Source organism: Piliocolobus tephrosceles, chromosome 1, assembly GCF_002776525.5.
Source record: "Piliocolobus tephrosceles isolate RC106 chromosome 1, ASM277652v3, whole genome shotgun sequence".
Classification (NCBI taxonomy): Eukaryota; Metazoa; Chordata; class Mammalia; order Primates; family Cercopithecidae; genus Piliocolobus; species Piliocolobus tephrosceles.
This window is the reverse complement of record NC_045434.1, coordinates 163,542,980-163,560,065: the sequence shown is the minus strand read 5'-3', so window position 1 is coordinate 163,560,065 and position 17,086 is coordinate 163,542,980. Positions and strand designations below refer to the sequence as shown.

The following is a 17,086-nucleotide window of genomic DNA, read 5'->3' as shown; positions in this document are numbered from 1 at the left end:
TTCATAACAACTGTAAAAATTTCATTGCTATTTAACAGATTTTAGAATCAGGATAGCATTTACCTCCTCTAAGCTCTAATAATTCCTAAAAGTTTCTACAATGCAAATATTTCAAAAGAAAAAAGTTATTTTCTAGAGGAAACATTAAGATCGCTAAGGTTTTCTCTTTGAAATACGATTTGCTTTATAGGATATTTTTGAGCAATTACTATTTTGTCCATTTAACTTTATAAAATTAAATAAAGTAACATGATATCTATTTAATGGCAATACTCAAAACACTGAGATATGTTCTGAGGTTTTGCATAGTACTATGTGGGTATAAAATACTTTAAAAACTTTTAACAGTAAGACCTTAATGCCTGAATGAAAGAAATACTTCTGCTTACTTTGTTTTTTTTAAATATTATCATTATTAACTAGGATATTGATATTCTGCTTACCTTATTTTTAAAATACTGTCTTGCATAGCTCTTCACTTGTAAAACAGTGCGGCTTCCAATTAGCTTTGAAATTTTGGTCCATCTTCGGCCAAATTTAGCCTGTATTATTAAAATTGAAAAAAAATTGCTTTTGATTTACTTATGAATAGTCCAAGCACCTACCACATTAAAAAATAAAAATGAAAAAACATACATCTTTATTTTCTGAAGCACATAATAAAGTATTCTATATAGACTGTGCTCTTAAAATCAAAGCCTACGTTCTTCTTTTGGAATCTGAACTACTGAAAACTGATGGAAATGATTTAGAAACTACTTCTTAAAAAGAACACCTATCTAAATGAAGATATCACCTAACTGTATGAATTCATATTGTAAGTTATGATGTTCCAAATCTAAAATAACTTTTTAAAATAAATAAGTGCCTGAAAGGGGGATAGGTTACATTTTCCATTTATATGATCGACTGAACATGTTCTGTGCTAATTTCAACACTTTTTTTTTAACCCAGATTCCCTATTGTGCAATATCCATTAGGTGTCTTGCAGCAGATTTTACTCTGTCAGGTATCACAGTGAACTGACCTAAAAGACTAAATCACAAATGAGGAAGTCCTGCAACAAATGTCTTCTTTGTTAAGATGCTATAAGCCCCAAAGTTCTAACTACCCGATTCATTACTCATCAGAGTTTCTCTTGCACGTGTATATGTTGCACACATTAATAAATTCTGGTTTTCCCTGTTAATGTCTTTGTCGGTTTTTATTTCATTTCTGAGACAGGGTCTCACTCTGTTGCCCAGGCTCAGTGCAGTGGTGTGATCACGGCTCATGCAGCCTCAACCTCCTGGGCTTAAGCAATCCTCCCACCTCAGCCTTTCCAGTAGCTAGGACTACAGGTATGCACCACCTTGCCTGGCTAATTTTTTATTTTTTGTAGAGATGGGGTCTCACTATGTTGCCTCCCCTCCAACTAATGTCTTCTGACACCTCCCACACTTTGGTGTCAAAGGCTGTGTACCTCGTAACACTGAAGCTGTGGAGGGAAAAAAATGAGAACGTGAGAGAGCTCCTGAGTGTTCTCAAGTACAGAAAGCAACACATAATTTGACCGCTAAAAGGGATTGTTGGGTATCAAGTCTAACTATAATTTAATACGTAAAGCCTCTTTGCTATATACCCAACTTAAGATATTCTCTACTTCCTAAGGTAGCTCAATAATTCTAAATTTTTAGAATTCTTAAAACTACGAAAAACAAAAAACTAGCCACAACTTAGGAAAGTTGACCCTAGGGTCAGATTTACAGCCCAGGCAGTCATGCCTTACAGCAGCAAATCATTTTCAAAGATCTGGCCCAAATGATAAACCTTAATTTAAGTAAATTTCTGATATTCATTAGAAAACATGACATTTGGACAATTTCTTAAAGAACTTCTGAAAATTATTAGTAAATATAAAGTAATTATTTAAGATTGCTCCTAACACCTAGCTGAGATCAATTTACTGAAGAACTACTTATCTTTATTGTGGGATGAAGACAAATAGGTAACACTGGTAGGTAGCATGGAGCATTTGTGGAGACAGGCCAGATCTGGATTAAGGTATGATTAGTAGAAGAGTAGGGACTTGGGTACTAGAAAAATTGGGGAAAGAACACGAACAAGAGGAGTAAAGAAGCCAGGCACGGTGACCCGTGTCTGTGGTCCTAGCTACTTAGGAGACTGAGGCAAGAGGATCACCTGAACTGAGGAGTTCAAAGCCTGGGCAGCATAGCGAGACCCTGTTTCTTTAAAAAAAAAAAAAAAAAAAAAGGTAAAAAAAGAAGGAGCAAAGAAAAATTCACCAGTTTCAAAATAGAGCAAAGGGAGAGTCCTATGCCCAAAAAAGGGAAGGAAAAAAGCCTTTCTTCATCATTCAGTACCACCCAATTCCCTACTCCCAAGCCTAAGAGAATTCAGTCTGTAAGCAAACTTTATCAATGTGTTAAAAAAAAGCTGAGAATACAACCAATAATTCCATGTTTGCTGTGTACGCAAACATGCCAAGTTTAAAATCTCCCTTAATGTAAACAGACAGAGGTCTCTATATCGCTATATAAATAAATACATATTTACTTATATATGGACAAATATCTCTGAAGGAAAACACAAAGAAGACACTGCTTACCCCAGGCAAAGAGAACTGAAGGCTAAGATGAATGTGAGAAGACTTAATACCCTATAACTTTAGGAACCTTTTGAATTTTAAACCATGCAAATGTAGTCCCCATAAGTACCACCAACAAAGAAAACAACAACCTAAAAATGAACCTTAAATTCAGTCTGTTTGCATATGTATGTATGTATGTATGTGTTAGCACAAACTGCACCATGTTGTAAGCTCCCTGCTATTTTGCAGACCTTTGTCAAAGTGAAACATTTCATAGGTGTTCAGGCCATGAGAAATATCCTGCCTAACCACCTGACCACAAGACAAACAAAGGCCCAACTAAAGAAACGTCCCTATCCTATCTTGCTCGACAAAGGTCCAAAAAACACTCGGAACACCATGATGACATCCTGCCGGAACAAGGGCCAGAACTGCCTCATGACGGGAACATCTTATCAATATCCTGCTGCCCAGACCTCTTCTGCCCATACCTATAAATCGCCCCAGGCTATAAGCAGCAGCAGGCTCTGGCATTAGGTTGGTCCCCCACTTCTGTAGGTTTTATGTGGGACATAAAGCCTGTATTTGCTGTTGAGCTGCCCTCCTTCTGTGTGTGTGTGTCTTTCTTTAACCCTCACCTTCCCTTTAAAACCTAACATTATGCATCTGCTCTTTGATAAGAGGCAAAACACCAAAGTTGTCAGGAATCTTAAGTAAATGATTAATTAAAGTTAGATCATATAAATGATAATCACACAACAGAATGAAATATCAATATAAAAAAATCATCGGTATAGGAAAAAGTCTTAAAGAGATAAAAACCTCAAGATCGTTTATATATTTATATAAGAATATCATACAGTATATAGATGTCATGGTGTTGACTAAAATACAAATACAAACATTTTATTCTTATCATCTGTAGAAATGTTAATGATACTTCAATTAGCATACATAAATTTAATATATACAAATATTCTATATATTTAATGTATAAATACACATAATTTCAAAATTACTTAGAACACTACTAGGTAACATGCACCTTAAAGGAAAAGATATAAACTAATCTCGATAGTATTTTTTTTTAAGTTTCTTCATATTAAGGGGTATTTTCAGAATTAGAAACCAGAATACATATCTTTTGCATTATGCAACTTGTGAACATTTAAATAGATTTCAATGTAATAGACATTCACACACAAAAAAGTTTCTGGTCTTCATTTACAGTCGCTGAAATATTTAGACAGTGTATACAATGCCGAATTTGAATAAAAACTCAGCTGATCACCCCCAACAGTGTCAAATATACAAGTTTTTGTTTTGTTTCAAAAAAAAGAGACTACTAAATAATTCTGCCTTTTAATCCAGGTAGTGGGTGTCATGTATACAGATATACCTCAATTTCTTGGATTTTGATAATACCAAAAGAATAAAAACTACAGATCTAAATCTATTTTAGTATTTTAGTACCTTAGATCTAAGTTAAAAGGAATTCTCTTGCACTACACTATAAACATCATTACTCTAACTACAGAAGAACTAAAGGTGTTAAAACTGTAATTAAAAAGAAAATTCAGGTCTCTATAAATTAATTTAACCTTATAACTTTACCAATATTTGCTTCTAGAATTATTTTACTAAAAATTTAAAATTGCTCTATTTACCAGCCCTTGTTCAAACAGCTCTTTTTCTTCTATCGTCCACTTTACTGAGTAACTGGCTGGTTTTGTAGGAGAATGTACCCTGAGGGGAAAAAAAGGAATTGCAAAAAAAATTTCTGAAATGGAACATTCCATATTTATGTAACTAAAGGTTATAGATTGCCATGGGCTAAATTCAATACTTTGAGTCTAGGAATGAAAAATAAACAAACAAAACAAGAAGGCTACAGCCTCTACCTGGGGGCAGAGATTTACCCTGTCACGTGTCTCTAGCTCAGGATGATGGGAGCCCCAAAAGACATAATCCTTGGGTCTGAGTGAGGATAACACTAAAAGACATTAAAGGAAGTCAATGTGATAACAAACAAATAGGCTCCCTTAGACTGGATACAAAGCAGCAGGTGTTAATATATTCCCAAATCCTGAAAGGCATGTAAGAGTTTAAATCAGTTCCACAAATACTCTCTTTAGTTCTTTCATGTAAATCCATGTAAATATTAAGATAGGAAAGAAGTCAAAAACTACAGCATTATATTTATTGTTTTTAAAATTCATTATCTCAAGGAATTGAAAATAAAACTGATGAAGCTCACTAATTTAATTTAAGCAAGCCATTAATCCTTTTGTTAATTTCATTTCGTTGTTTATTCAGCAAAATACAAAAGCAAAAGGCTGCTCAGTACTCAACCTCTTGGGCAATTGCAAATATGTAAACCCACCCTTTAAGGGACCATAAACTTCCAAATTCATAAATGCTAAATAACATTTTTTCAATTATAGGGAAAGGATATTTTAAAAATAGTTAATTTCTCCAGATAATTTTTGAAAGTCACAAATCCAAATGAAAATTTTGTTGAAAATAAGTGAAAATTAACTGACAGAATAAAAGAAATCAAGTCAATTCCAATATATTACATAACAGCTTCTCAAAATTTCCCCATAAATCCCTAGACAAACATATTTTTCACAATATGATAGAACCGCCTATGTAGGGCCATAAAAGAAATTCTGGCAAATAAATAACATGATAAAATTATACTTGCGCCATTCCAACATCTTTATAAAAAAACCTGTTTTTATATCTACTTTATGTTTTTGTATAACCCAAGGTCAAGAGGGCTTTTCCACGGCCAACTATAATTAAAAAAAAAAAAATTCTTCCATAATTTTTAACTAATGAAAACAGATTTAGAAATATAAAATATAAGTACATACATGATTTTTGCTGTTTTCTGCAGACTGCATCACATGAAAAAAGAAAATAAGGAAGCGTGTGAGGTTTCTAAAAATACCATCCAGACTTTTAGAAATAATATAAATTGATTTTACCTCTTCATGTATTTTTTATCATCTTCCTTTTGATCAAGCCAGACTTTTTCCGGTAGTGATTTTTTAGATAAATAATATCTGTGTAATTATTAAGGAAACTTTTTAAACAGTATTACAGTCATGTAATTTTTACATCACTTATACAAAAGGTGTGCTACATAAATGTTATTAATAGTTCCCTTGTCTTCCCAATTAGAAGTGACTACAAGAAGAAACAGCCTCCACATTTGAATCAAGCTTGTCCAACCCTCTGCCTGCAGGCTACATGTGGCCCAGAACAGAATCTTCGAATGTGGCCCAACAGAAATTCGTAAACTTTCTTTAAATATTATGAGATTATTTTGAGATTTTTTTTTTAGCTCATCAGCTATCGCTAGTGTACTTTATGTGGGGCCCAAGAAAATTCTTCTTCCAGTGTGGTCCAGGGAAGCCAAAAGATTGGACACCATGGTTTAAATATTTTCTTCCAAAACATATGGAGAATGTAAAAGATAAATTTGGTTGGTTGTCCAAGGCAATTTTGGAATAATTTTTCACATTTCTAAAGCCTACAGAAAAGAATCTAAGGATCTTCTCTACCTTAATAAAAATAGTAAACATTTAGATCAAATCTACCAGGGAACTTCCCTCTTAAAGTTCTTAAAACTAGTCTGATGAAATACTTTAAGATTAGCCTGAGATATTCTTCACTTAACAAGTATTTAATGGCTGTATACTGTGTATGTCAGGTACTATGCTAGGAATAGATGCTGAGAACAAAGATACTCTCATTATTTGTTTCTATATCTAGAAGTGAACCACTGACTACTTAAGTGTTTTATCTAGACTTGCACAGCGGCCACCAATCACGTGTGACTTCTGAGCAAATAGTGGAAACACTATTTGCATGAACCAGGATGTACTCTAAGTATAAAACACAGTGGATTTTGGCTGGGCGCTAAGGCTCACACCTGTAATCCCAGCACTTTGGGAGGCCGACGCAGGTGGATCACGAGGTCAGGAGTTCGAGACCAGCCTGGCCAACATGGTGAAACCCCATCTCTACTAAAGATACAAAAAAATAGCCAGGTGTGGTGGTGTGCGCCCATAATCCCAGCTACTTGGGAGGCTGAGGCAGGAGAATCACTTGAACCACGGAGGCAGAGGTTCAGTAAGCCAAGATCTCGCCATTGCACTCCAGCCTGGGTTACAGGGCGAGACTCTGTCTCAAAAAACAAAACAAACAAAACAAAACAAAAACACGGTGGATTTCAAAGACAGCACAAAGAATGTAAAATTATCTCATGATTTTATCTTAAATGTTAAAATGAGAATATTTAAAATATATATATTTTTTTTTTGAGACGGAGTTTCGCTCTGTCGCCCAGGCTGGAGTGCGGTGGCCGGATCTCAGCTCACTGCAAGCTCCGCCTCCCGGGTTTACGCCATTCTCCTGCCTCAGCCTCCCGAGTAGCTGGGACTACAGGCGCCCGCCACCTCGCCCGGCTAGTTTTTTTATATTTTTTAGTAGAGACGGGGTTTCACCGGGTTAGCCAGGATGGTCTCAATCTCCTGCCTCGTGATCCGCCCGTCTCGGCCTCCCAAAGTGCTGGGATTACAGGCTTGAGCCACCGCGCCCGGCCGAGAATATTTAAAATATTTTAGGTTATATAATATATATTATTAAAATTAATTTCCTTTGTGTTAAATGAGGATATTGGAAAATTTTAAATTATATGTGACTTTCTCTGAAGAGCAATAATCTAGGCTACAACTGCAATGTCTAGGGAGAATTAGAGAATAACAAAGTCTAAATGGGGTTAACCTATGATAATTAAAGGTACAGAGACACTCTAAAATCAACATGGCAATAAGTGGAAACAGTGGGAACAGAGAAATTCTGGCTTAGTGAGGAGAAATCCATAAAATGAAGATGAAAGAGGTTAATAAACCACTACTTATTAGACTATGACTAGCTATCTTTATAAATTATAAAATCAGAAATCATTTTGTTCAATCCTCTCCTTTTATGTGTACGAAAACTGAGCTATAAATAAGGATCCACAAATGTAGGGGAAAAAATCTTCATTCTATAGTGTTTGTTTTGTGTTTTTTATTTAGATTCCTCCCACGTAACACCTGTAAATTATGAAGTGAGAAGAACTTTTACATGTACCAACTCTGTGTCCTTGGACAAATTAACATCTCTGGGTTTCAGCTTATATAACTTTAAAAACGCAAGCTTGGACTTAAGGTTCAAAGTGACTTAAATATTCTATCATTTCTACTCAATATTCATATATCATGAACAGTTGGCTAGTGACAGAAACTCAAAATATGCAATCAGATCTCAGATGTAGCAGTAAAACAGAACCCAAGGAATAAAATGCTGCTTTTTGCATACATAGGCAACATGATATTATATAATAGCAGTCTGGGGCTGAATAAAATCCATCTAGTAAACAGTGGCCTCTTGTAATTTTTGCATTTATAGATTTTTCACCCTGAAACCTGTACTTTCCTCATCATCATTAAAGGATACTCTTCTTCCAACAGCATTTTCTCAATAACAGCTCTGTTCTCTTCACTGATGGTGTTATCCAAGGTCCAAGGCTATTAAAAAGGAGAATATATTTTTCTTTTTATTTATTGCTTTTTGAAATTATCTTCTGTTTTGTTAAAGAAAAATACATGATATAATGATTACAAATGACAGCCACCATTTACTGAGCACACAGACATATTTTTGATTACCACAGTAACACTGAGATAGGCATTAATACTTTACCAGAGCGACCTTAGCACTGCTCACATTTTAAGTGGAAGAGCAGAGACATTACACCCGAGTCTGTTGGATTCCCAGACTCATGCTTCTGCCCAGGATGACGTAATAATCGCCACCCAAAAAAGGAATCATCTGTTAGGCATCAGATGCTCTGTTAGACACTTAACCTCTTTCCAAAACTCGCCACTAACTCTCCTTTTTCCTCAGTTACAATCTTCATGATCCTACTCATTTTCAATGCTCCAGGTTAAATATTTTCAGCTCATATCTCTTCTTCAACCTCTAGACCATAATATCCAACAGCCCATCCAGTATTTCTACTTGGATATCTAACTGGCTTCTAGAACTCAACATATCTAAAACAGAACTCACCATCACTTATCTCCACCTGCTTCGCCCTCTGCATTCCCAACTCTACAAAAGGCACTGTTGCTCACTAAGCTATTCCATGTAGAAATTCAGGAATCACTGTGGATTCTTTCCTTTTCCTTTGGTGCCCATATCCAATCTATCAACCAGGTCTACCTCCAAAATGTAATTCAAATCCATCTATTCTATCTCTTCTGCTACTACCTCAGGCCAAGTCCCAATCATCAAATCTTGCTTCAATTACTGTGAATGCTTCCTAACTGGTACCTTTAACTCCACTCTTACTTCCCTCCAGTCTTTACCACAGTGCCCAAAATTAATTTTATAAAAATATATTGCTAATCTCTATTAAATCTATATGAAATGTTTCAATGATATCCCAGTTCCTTTAAAACAAAACGTAAATCCTTTAGCATAATCTGACTCATAAGTCCTGCATGACAGAACTCTAGCCTGCCTCTCCAACTTTGCCACATGCTGCCACTTCTCCCTTTCCCACCATATTCTAGACACTGGCCTTCAACCAGAGCTTCTGTGGTTGCTGTTCCTTCTGCCTAGAATTTTTTATTTTAACTGTTCACATATCTACCCTTTTTCCCATCAATTTCAACTTAAATCTCACCTCCTCTGAGATTCCCGCACTGACAGTTAAATCTAAACTAGGTTTCCCACTCTGGTACTCTGTCAGCATCTTGCTTATTTCCTTCAAAATCTATTACTAGTCTGTCTGCCTGTTTATTATCTAACTCCCTTTTAGAATATAAGCTTCTTGGGAGCAGGAACATGTCTGTCTTCATTATAGTCATATTCTCCAAGCCTGACCTACTGACAGGCACACAATAAGTACTCAGTAAGTAATTGCTACATGAAGAAATAAGCCCTGTGATAATCCCATTTTTTTTTTCTCTTTGAGACCAGGTCTCACTCTGTTGCTGAGGTTGGAGAGCAGTGGCACAATCAGAGTTCACTGCAATCTGAAACTCCTGGGCTCAAGGAATTCTCCTGCCTTGGTTTCTCAAAGCACTGGGATTATAGGCAGGAGCCACCTTGCCCACCTATCACTTTTTTAGGTGTAAAGAAACTGAAGTTCACTAATTTTAGAAGTGGTACAGCAAGGATCTGTACCTAAATCTAGCGGGCTCCAAACCTGTTCCTCAACAGGCCATTTTTCAATGTCAAAAGAAGAGGTTTCTATTTCTAAAGTAAGAAAAATTCTAAATTTCTAAAAAAGAAAAATATTACATCTGTGATAGTTGAGAACTAGCACTAAGTTAAAAAAAAAAAAAAAAAAGCAGCACTCTAGGCAATAAATAACAGCTTAATGCACCTGATATTTTTATAACATACTTACAATAAGGCCATTCTCTGTTCTCCAAGATGAATCAAGATAGTGATCCTTTTGTAAAACGGATGCTGTATTTTTGTCACTTCTGTAATAATTAAGAAAATGAGTATATAAGTGAAAATCATACTGGTTAATGAATGTAACTCACACAGCACAGAAGCCGGCAGGTAGTAACAAACAGATTTAACATCGTGGAAATGCCTGCTCTACCTCTTTGGCCTGTGAAATACATGGTGGTGCTAAGCTACCCCATCTCAATTGTGAAACATCAAGTCTGACTGCTCACTTCTTTTGGTTCTCAAGAATAAACAATCTCATGAGGAAAACAATACCCCAAAGCAGCAATCGCAACGTGCTCTGTGACTATGAACGAACAATGCAGTTTCAGTTGATTAGTACCAGTACCCATGTGTATACAGGAATTCAACTTCGTGATTAAACCTTTTAGCTGTATCTAAATTATAAAAACTACCATCAATAGCACCACCCATAAAATGAAAAAAAAAAAAAAAAAAACTAGATGACAGAAACAAAACAGAAAATACTCAAAGGACAGTACAGTGAATAGATAAGAAAAACGTGGTTTTAATAACAACTCATACAATTAAAAAAATTAATTTGATTTGGAGGCTTTTCAATGTTCACGAGAGATAAAACTTTGTTAATTATCTCACTCTTTTCATTAAGCTCATAAGAACTCTTTAAGGTTACATTGTTTACCCCATATTTGAAAAGGCTGAATAAGTTTTCGGGGGCTCAATCCATGATACAAATTTAATATTCTGCTTATTGACTTTTTCTAGACCTAGTCTAGTGGTAAGAATTTTCCATCTCTAAGACTGCAAAAACCTTTCAACAGGCTTATAAATTTGAATCTTTAATTAGGCAGTAGTTATAATAAATTGTGGGGCTAATGAACTATTCTCTAAAAGCAATCATTTCTCTCAATTGTTGATGGCAAATAGGCTTAAACTTAAATGCCAACTATGACCTGGAAGAGACTACTAGGAAGGCTAAATAAAGGATTCTGAGACTTGTATTAGCTCAAGGAAACCTTTGCTCAAATAACTAGGTCTGCCAAGAGTTCAGAAAGTAGAACCACTATTTCAAGTTCACTGTAGAAATCTTTTTATTCCTCAATAAGAATCAGCAACACTCATACTCTGGTAGCTACTTCTGGATATCTGCCTGATTACCACATATTAGCATGTTTAAAGCTTGAAATCACCTTTCCTCCCAAATCTGCTACTCTTCCATTGTTCACCATCTCACTCAGTGGCACTACCATCTCCCTAGTTATCCAAGCCAGAAATCCAAGCCTGCTCTTTTTTCTTCACAACCCCCATTTAATCTGCCCCAATTCTGTTGTTTCTCCCACTTTCCAAATCCAGTCCTTCTAGTATATTCATACTGCCTCTGAGGTCCTGTAGCTTCCAATCTTATATAATTTTCCTGGATAAATGTAAAAGATAAAGCTGACAAACCATTCACCTCCCCTCCTTTATCTTTCTCCACCCATCTCCATCTGACATACGTGTAAGACTGCTGTTTATGTCATCTAACAAGAATGTTAGTTCTATGAGAGCACAGACTTAGTTCTGATACACTGTTATGTATCAGTGCATGGCATTTAGAAAGTACTCAATCAATATTTGTTGGACTGAATGAACAAGGTAGGTGGGGCGTGGATCAGTCAGATCTCTGGAAGTTAAAAAACGAGGATTTTTATCAAAAAACCAACTGCGGAGTGAAGAGAATAACATGATCTGATTTGCATGTAAGAAAGATTACTCTAACTTCAGAATAGAACAGAAGGGGGCCAAGGAGACAAGGAGCAGTTAAGAGGGAGAGATTATAAAAATACTAGAGAAAGGTGACAATAACTTACAGCTATGGGACAGTGAGAACAGGAAGAAGTGAATACAGTTGTGAAGATATTTAGACAGAATCAACAGCCCTAAATAACTGATAGGGTAGAGGAGTAGAAGGAGGGAAGTAAGGAATGATGAAGTTTAGGTCTGTGCTTTGGGTGACTGGGTGTGTGTAGGTGACATTTACTAAACTAGGGTACAGTGAAGAGGCAGATTTGGTGGGGAAAACTTATAAGGTGAAACTGAGGTGCCTGTGGGACATCCAAGTACAGATAGATTCAGAGAACTGGATAAATGGATCTGTCACTTAAGAGAGCGATCTGGGTTGGTAACAGATTTGGGAAACATCAGCTGGCAAGTCAAAAATGGTTGAACACTGGTAAAACTTCGTATCATTCAACCTAACAAAGAAAAGTTGAAGTCTTGAGAAGGACTGTGTGGTCAGTGAATAAAAGTCCGATGAGAAAACTCCTTGCAACACCAGGATGTAAAGAACATTAAGAAAAGAAGGATGAGAAAGAATGGTAGAAGTAGAAGAGAAACCAAAAAGTTTCAATGCCACCTTTTAACTTTGACATCTAGCACTTACCAAGTGCTTACAAGTGTCTATTAAATTAATCCTCAAGGGTTTCACAGATGCTATCATCAACTGTAACTACATACTTCAGAGAGTACCATTACACTAAATTCCATATGGTTGGAGCTCCAACCCCACTGGGCACTATTTACCAGAATATAATATTAATGATACTCCTTGGGGTTGTATAAGACAATGGTTGTAACCATCACCAAGAACCAATAACCTTTGTAATCCCGCTTGTTACCACGAGTGCTACTGGTGAGTAGACCTAGGCCTCAACTAAAATAGGAAGAAAAAGAAAAGGGGGAAAAATTAAACACAATCAGAAAAATTAAGATAAATCTATGGAAGAAGCATACAGCCAATGCCCTCAGGTGATCAATCTTTAGTGTTTCCAAGGCCAGCCCATTTCTTTCTAGACTGCAGATAAGTATCCCTGCCAACCTATTTCATTAACTTGTTGTGAAAAGTAAATTAAATCAAGCATGCAAAAGCACTTGGTGAAGATTTAAACACTACATGAATGTCAACAAGTATTGTTATTAAGGGCTCCTTACTCATCTGCAAAGCTTTGAGGGACAATAACCATATGAGTTTAATTACCCCTCATGTCTTTATAGGGCTTTAGAGTTAATGATACACTTCTAAACACACTATGTTAGTACCTCAAGCGCTGGGTTAGTACTTCTCCCCAGTTCACAGAGGCCCTACTATTAAGCTGAACTACACGAAATTGCCACTTTATAGAACAAAAATGGTCTAAATATTGGCAATTTCATATGGTTCAAGCTAATACAGTTCTAAGGAAATTGTACACAATTATAGACATAGCTGGTTGACTTTAGAACTCTGGTCTTCTGATTCCTGGCTAGTATAGTCATGGCTAGACTAAATGACTAGGACTCCATGGCTAGACTCCATGACTAAAAGGAGACTCATTTTTCATTCAGAAAGCAAGGAGTCAAAGGAGGTTCCGTGTCAAATCACACTAGGTTGTTTGTTCTGCTGGAAGAGGTATTTTAAAAAAATGTGATCCCTCACTGGATTCTCACACTACTGTCCCCGAGGGTAACAGGATGGTAAAGAATACATTTAGAGGGCACCTACCGTATGCTTAAGCATATCTCACAATTATTTCATTTGATCCTCACAATTTCATGAGGCACATATCATGACTCTCAGTTTAAATATGAGCAGTCTGAGGCTCAGACAAGTTAAGTATCTTGCCCAAGGTCACATTGCTATTAACTGGTAGGGCGAGCAAATGCAGAAGGAAAACCCGCAACTGTCCAACTCTAAAACCTGGCCCCTTTAAGTGAAGCTGCCTCTCAGAAGTTTTACAACTATCTCCATGTGGAAGGGATGAAACGACTCGCCCAAGGTCACACGGCTAGCTAGCCACAGAGTAAGAGTCCCTGTGCTCAGGTCTCGTCCGTAGCCGCTCTTGTTCTAGTTACAGTCGAAGAGATCCTGAAAAGGAGGGAACGGAAGAAGGAATCTAAATGTAAAACAAACGCAATGTGGTAGGCGAAATCGGTGCCCTCACAGCATCCGGCAAAAGGTGAAAGCGACACAGGAGTACCTGAGCTCCCGGTAACCCCTCTGCCCGTTGGGCAAGGGACAAGCCGGCGGGCGCGGTGCCTCCCAGGCCCACAGGAGACCCTGGCCCAGGCGATAGTCTTCTGTTCCCTTTTCCCTTGCCGGACCTGCAGTTTTCCCAGGGCCCTCTCCTTGAATCCAGTCCCCTTTCCGCCCCAGAGAGACCCGGTCTGTAAGCCTCACCCTGGCTGTGCCCCCGCCGCCGCTACCACGTCCCCTTCGATATCCACATCAGCCTCTTCAGCCGCCATGATGGGACCTGACCCCGTCTAGCCTCCCGAGAGATCCCGCGAGACGAAGATGGTCCGGGGGCAGGGCCTAACGCGTCACGGGGCGGGGTTGAAGTGTCGTCCAGCCCCTCCCGTGCCGGGAGGCGGGGTTTCCAGAGCAAAGGCGCCCCCAGAGGCCTGGGGCTTCGTCTTTACCTTGGGAAGTGGCCTACGCCTGAGCTTTTTTTTTTTTTTTTTTTCTGAGACGGAGTTTCACTCTTTTTGCCCAGGCTGGGGTGCAGTGGCGCGATCTCGACTCACTGCAACCTCCGCCTCCCGGGTTCAAGCGATTCTCCTGCCTCAGCCTCCCAAGTAGCTGGGATTACGGGCCACCACCCCCGGCTAATTTTTGTATTTTTAGTAGATACGGGGTTACACCATGTTGCCCAGCTGGTCTCGTACTCCCGACCTCAGGTGATCCGCCCGCCTCGGCCTCCCAAAGTGCTGGGATTATAGGCATGAGCCACCGCGCCCTGGCCCGCCTGGGCTTTTAAGAGCTTCCGCTCTTGCACAAATTCTTTGGGATCTCACTGCTCTCATTGATTAAAATGGGGATAACAGCAACATCTTTCTGGGCTGATGAAAAAGTCAAGCCAGACCTGCTTTGTGAACTGTGAAGGTTGCATACCTGCTGGTTATTTAAGTCTCTGTCTCTGTTTTTTAAAGAAAAGGGTCGTGCAGCCCTTATGTGAAGTCGTTCAGCATTTCACCTAAGTGCTGAACAACTTTTATTTTAAAATTCAACAAATATTTAAGAATATAACTTATGATTGTGTAATTTATTTTGTAGATGTCTTTGCAATTTAAAAATCACGCTCATGACCATTAATCCTTACAGTATTCCAGTGAGGTAGGCAGAGCTAATATCACCAATTATACGTCACAGGTGAGGTAACTGAGGCCTGGAAAGCTGAAATGACTGCCCAAGGACACGTAGCTTCAAAGACAGCTAGGAACAGAATCCAGGCTTTGTTGACTCTACTGAGTGCTCACCATGTGGAAATCACGTTGTTAGAAATTGGACGATAAACCCCACTTCTGTCTAGTTTAAAGTTTCTCAAGAAAGTAGATACTGACGGCCAGATGCGGTGGCTCACGCCTGTAATCCCAGCACTTTGGGAGGCCGGGCAGGGCGGATCACAAGGTCAGGAGTTCGAGACCATCCTGACCAACATGGTGAAAACCCGTTTCTACTAAAAATACAAAAATCAGCTGGGTGTGGTGGCGGGCACCTGTAGTCCCAGATACTCAGAAGGCCGAGGCACGAGAATCGCTTGAACTGGGGAGGTGGAGGAGGTTGCAGTGCGCTGAGATCACGCCATTGCATGCCAGCCTGGGTGATAGAGCGAAACTCCGTCTCAAAAAAAGAAAAAAAAAAAAAATTAGATTCTGCCCTTCTGCATTCCCCTGCCTTAGCATCTATCACTCACACCTTGTAATTTTTCATTCGTCTGCCTCCTGCCCTGGACTGTGAATTCCTTAAGGACAAAGACCACGTCTGCTAGTCCTTCTGCTACCAATATTCAGCATAGTGTATGACACATAGCAGATGCTCAATAAATATTGAACAGAGGAATGAATGAATGAATGAATGAATTAAATGACCTCACTTCTCACACTTTTCCCAATTTGTCCCATCTCACCTTTGTTCTCAGGCTGTACTCTGAATATGATGGCAAAAGATGGAGAGAAAGAATTGTAAAGAGGGAATGCCCACTTCAGAAACCAAACACTGGTAGGGCCCATTCTCAGGCCACCATGGGTGTGTTACTTCTGTTATCAGTGGACTTATCCAGTAACCAGTCCGTCTGGTAACACCATGCCTGGCACAGAGTAGGCACTTGAAGATGTCTGTTAAATTTAACTTAGAGCAGGGTTAGGGTTTCTTAAAAAGACGTAATGGGCTAAATCATCAAAACAAATGTAAAGTGGATATGCTTTTCACTGATTTTACATAGCAGGCAGGGATGGGGACCCTGGCAGGGCTCTCTGGATATACATCATATCAAATGAGAATGGTGCTTTCTAGAGCATAATGCAGAATACCATGTGAACAGCATCTCTGGCAATGCAGAAAGATGTTTCTGGTCCAGTGCCAGGTATCAGTAGGCACTAAAATACATGTGGAAGGAAAGGCCTGTACAGAATTCAGATTTGCCCAATTCGTCTCAAAACCCACCTGAACAGAGACACTGGCATAAAGCTTTCCCGTACACACCCCACACCATGCACTGGGTCCATTGGTTTTATGTGAAAATGGCTCGTAAGGGTCTAGGTCTAACTCCTTCCAACAGGATAGAGCTATGAGCTCACATGCAGATGAACTCCAGAGGCCTGGTCTACTGTTTAAAATTCCCCATAACCCTGCAACCCTAGGACTTGTCGAAAGACTCATTTCTCACCAAGGAGTCTGAAAGCAGAATGAATAATTCAGAATTAGTGTTTCATTAAACTTGTAGCATTCCTACTCTGCTTGGTACTGATGCACTGAATGAGATTGACTCAGTCTCTGCCCTCATAAAGTCAATCAAATGTGCAATCAGGCTGGGCACTGTGGCTTATTCCTACAATCTCAACACTTTGGAAGGCTGAGGTGGGAGGATTGCTTGAGCTCAGGAATTGAAGACCAGCCTGAGCAGCATAGTGAGACCCTGCTTCTACAAACAAAATGAAATAAAACAGATCACTTGAGCCTGAGAAGTACTG

The 17,086-nt window shown here is 38.5% G+C and overlaps 1 protein-coding gene across 5 annotated transcripts in view; it reads right to left on the bottom strand.

Annotated features, from left to right (window-relative positions):
* MYSM1 (Myb like, SWIRM and MPN domains 1) overlaps positions 1–14,402 on the bottom strand; it is a 42,821-nt gene extending 28,419 nt beyond the window's left edge. For all 5 annotated transcript variants that reach the window (XM_023187544.3, XM_023187560.3, XM_023187552.3 and 2 more), the window contains exons 1-7: positions 14,295–14,402; positions 10,068–10,146; positions 8,105–8,175; positions 5,584–5,661; positions 5,470–5,493; positions 4,258–4,336; positions 444–542 (exon numbers count right to left, since the gene is read on the bottom strand). In XM_023187544.3, coding sequence (XP_023043312.1) covers positions 444–542; positions 4,258–4,336; positions 5,470–5,493; positions 5,584–5,661; positions 8,105–8,175; positions 10,068–10,146; positions 14,295–14,362 — 498 coding nt within the window. In that variant the 5' untranslated portion in view covers positions 14,363–14,402. The remainder of the gene's footprint in view (positions 1–443; positions 543–4,257; positions 4,337–5,469; positions 5,494–5,583; positions 5,662–8,104; positions 8,176–10,067; positions 10,147–14,294) is intronic.
* Positions 14,403–17,086: the final 2,684 nt, after the last annotated feature.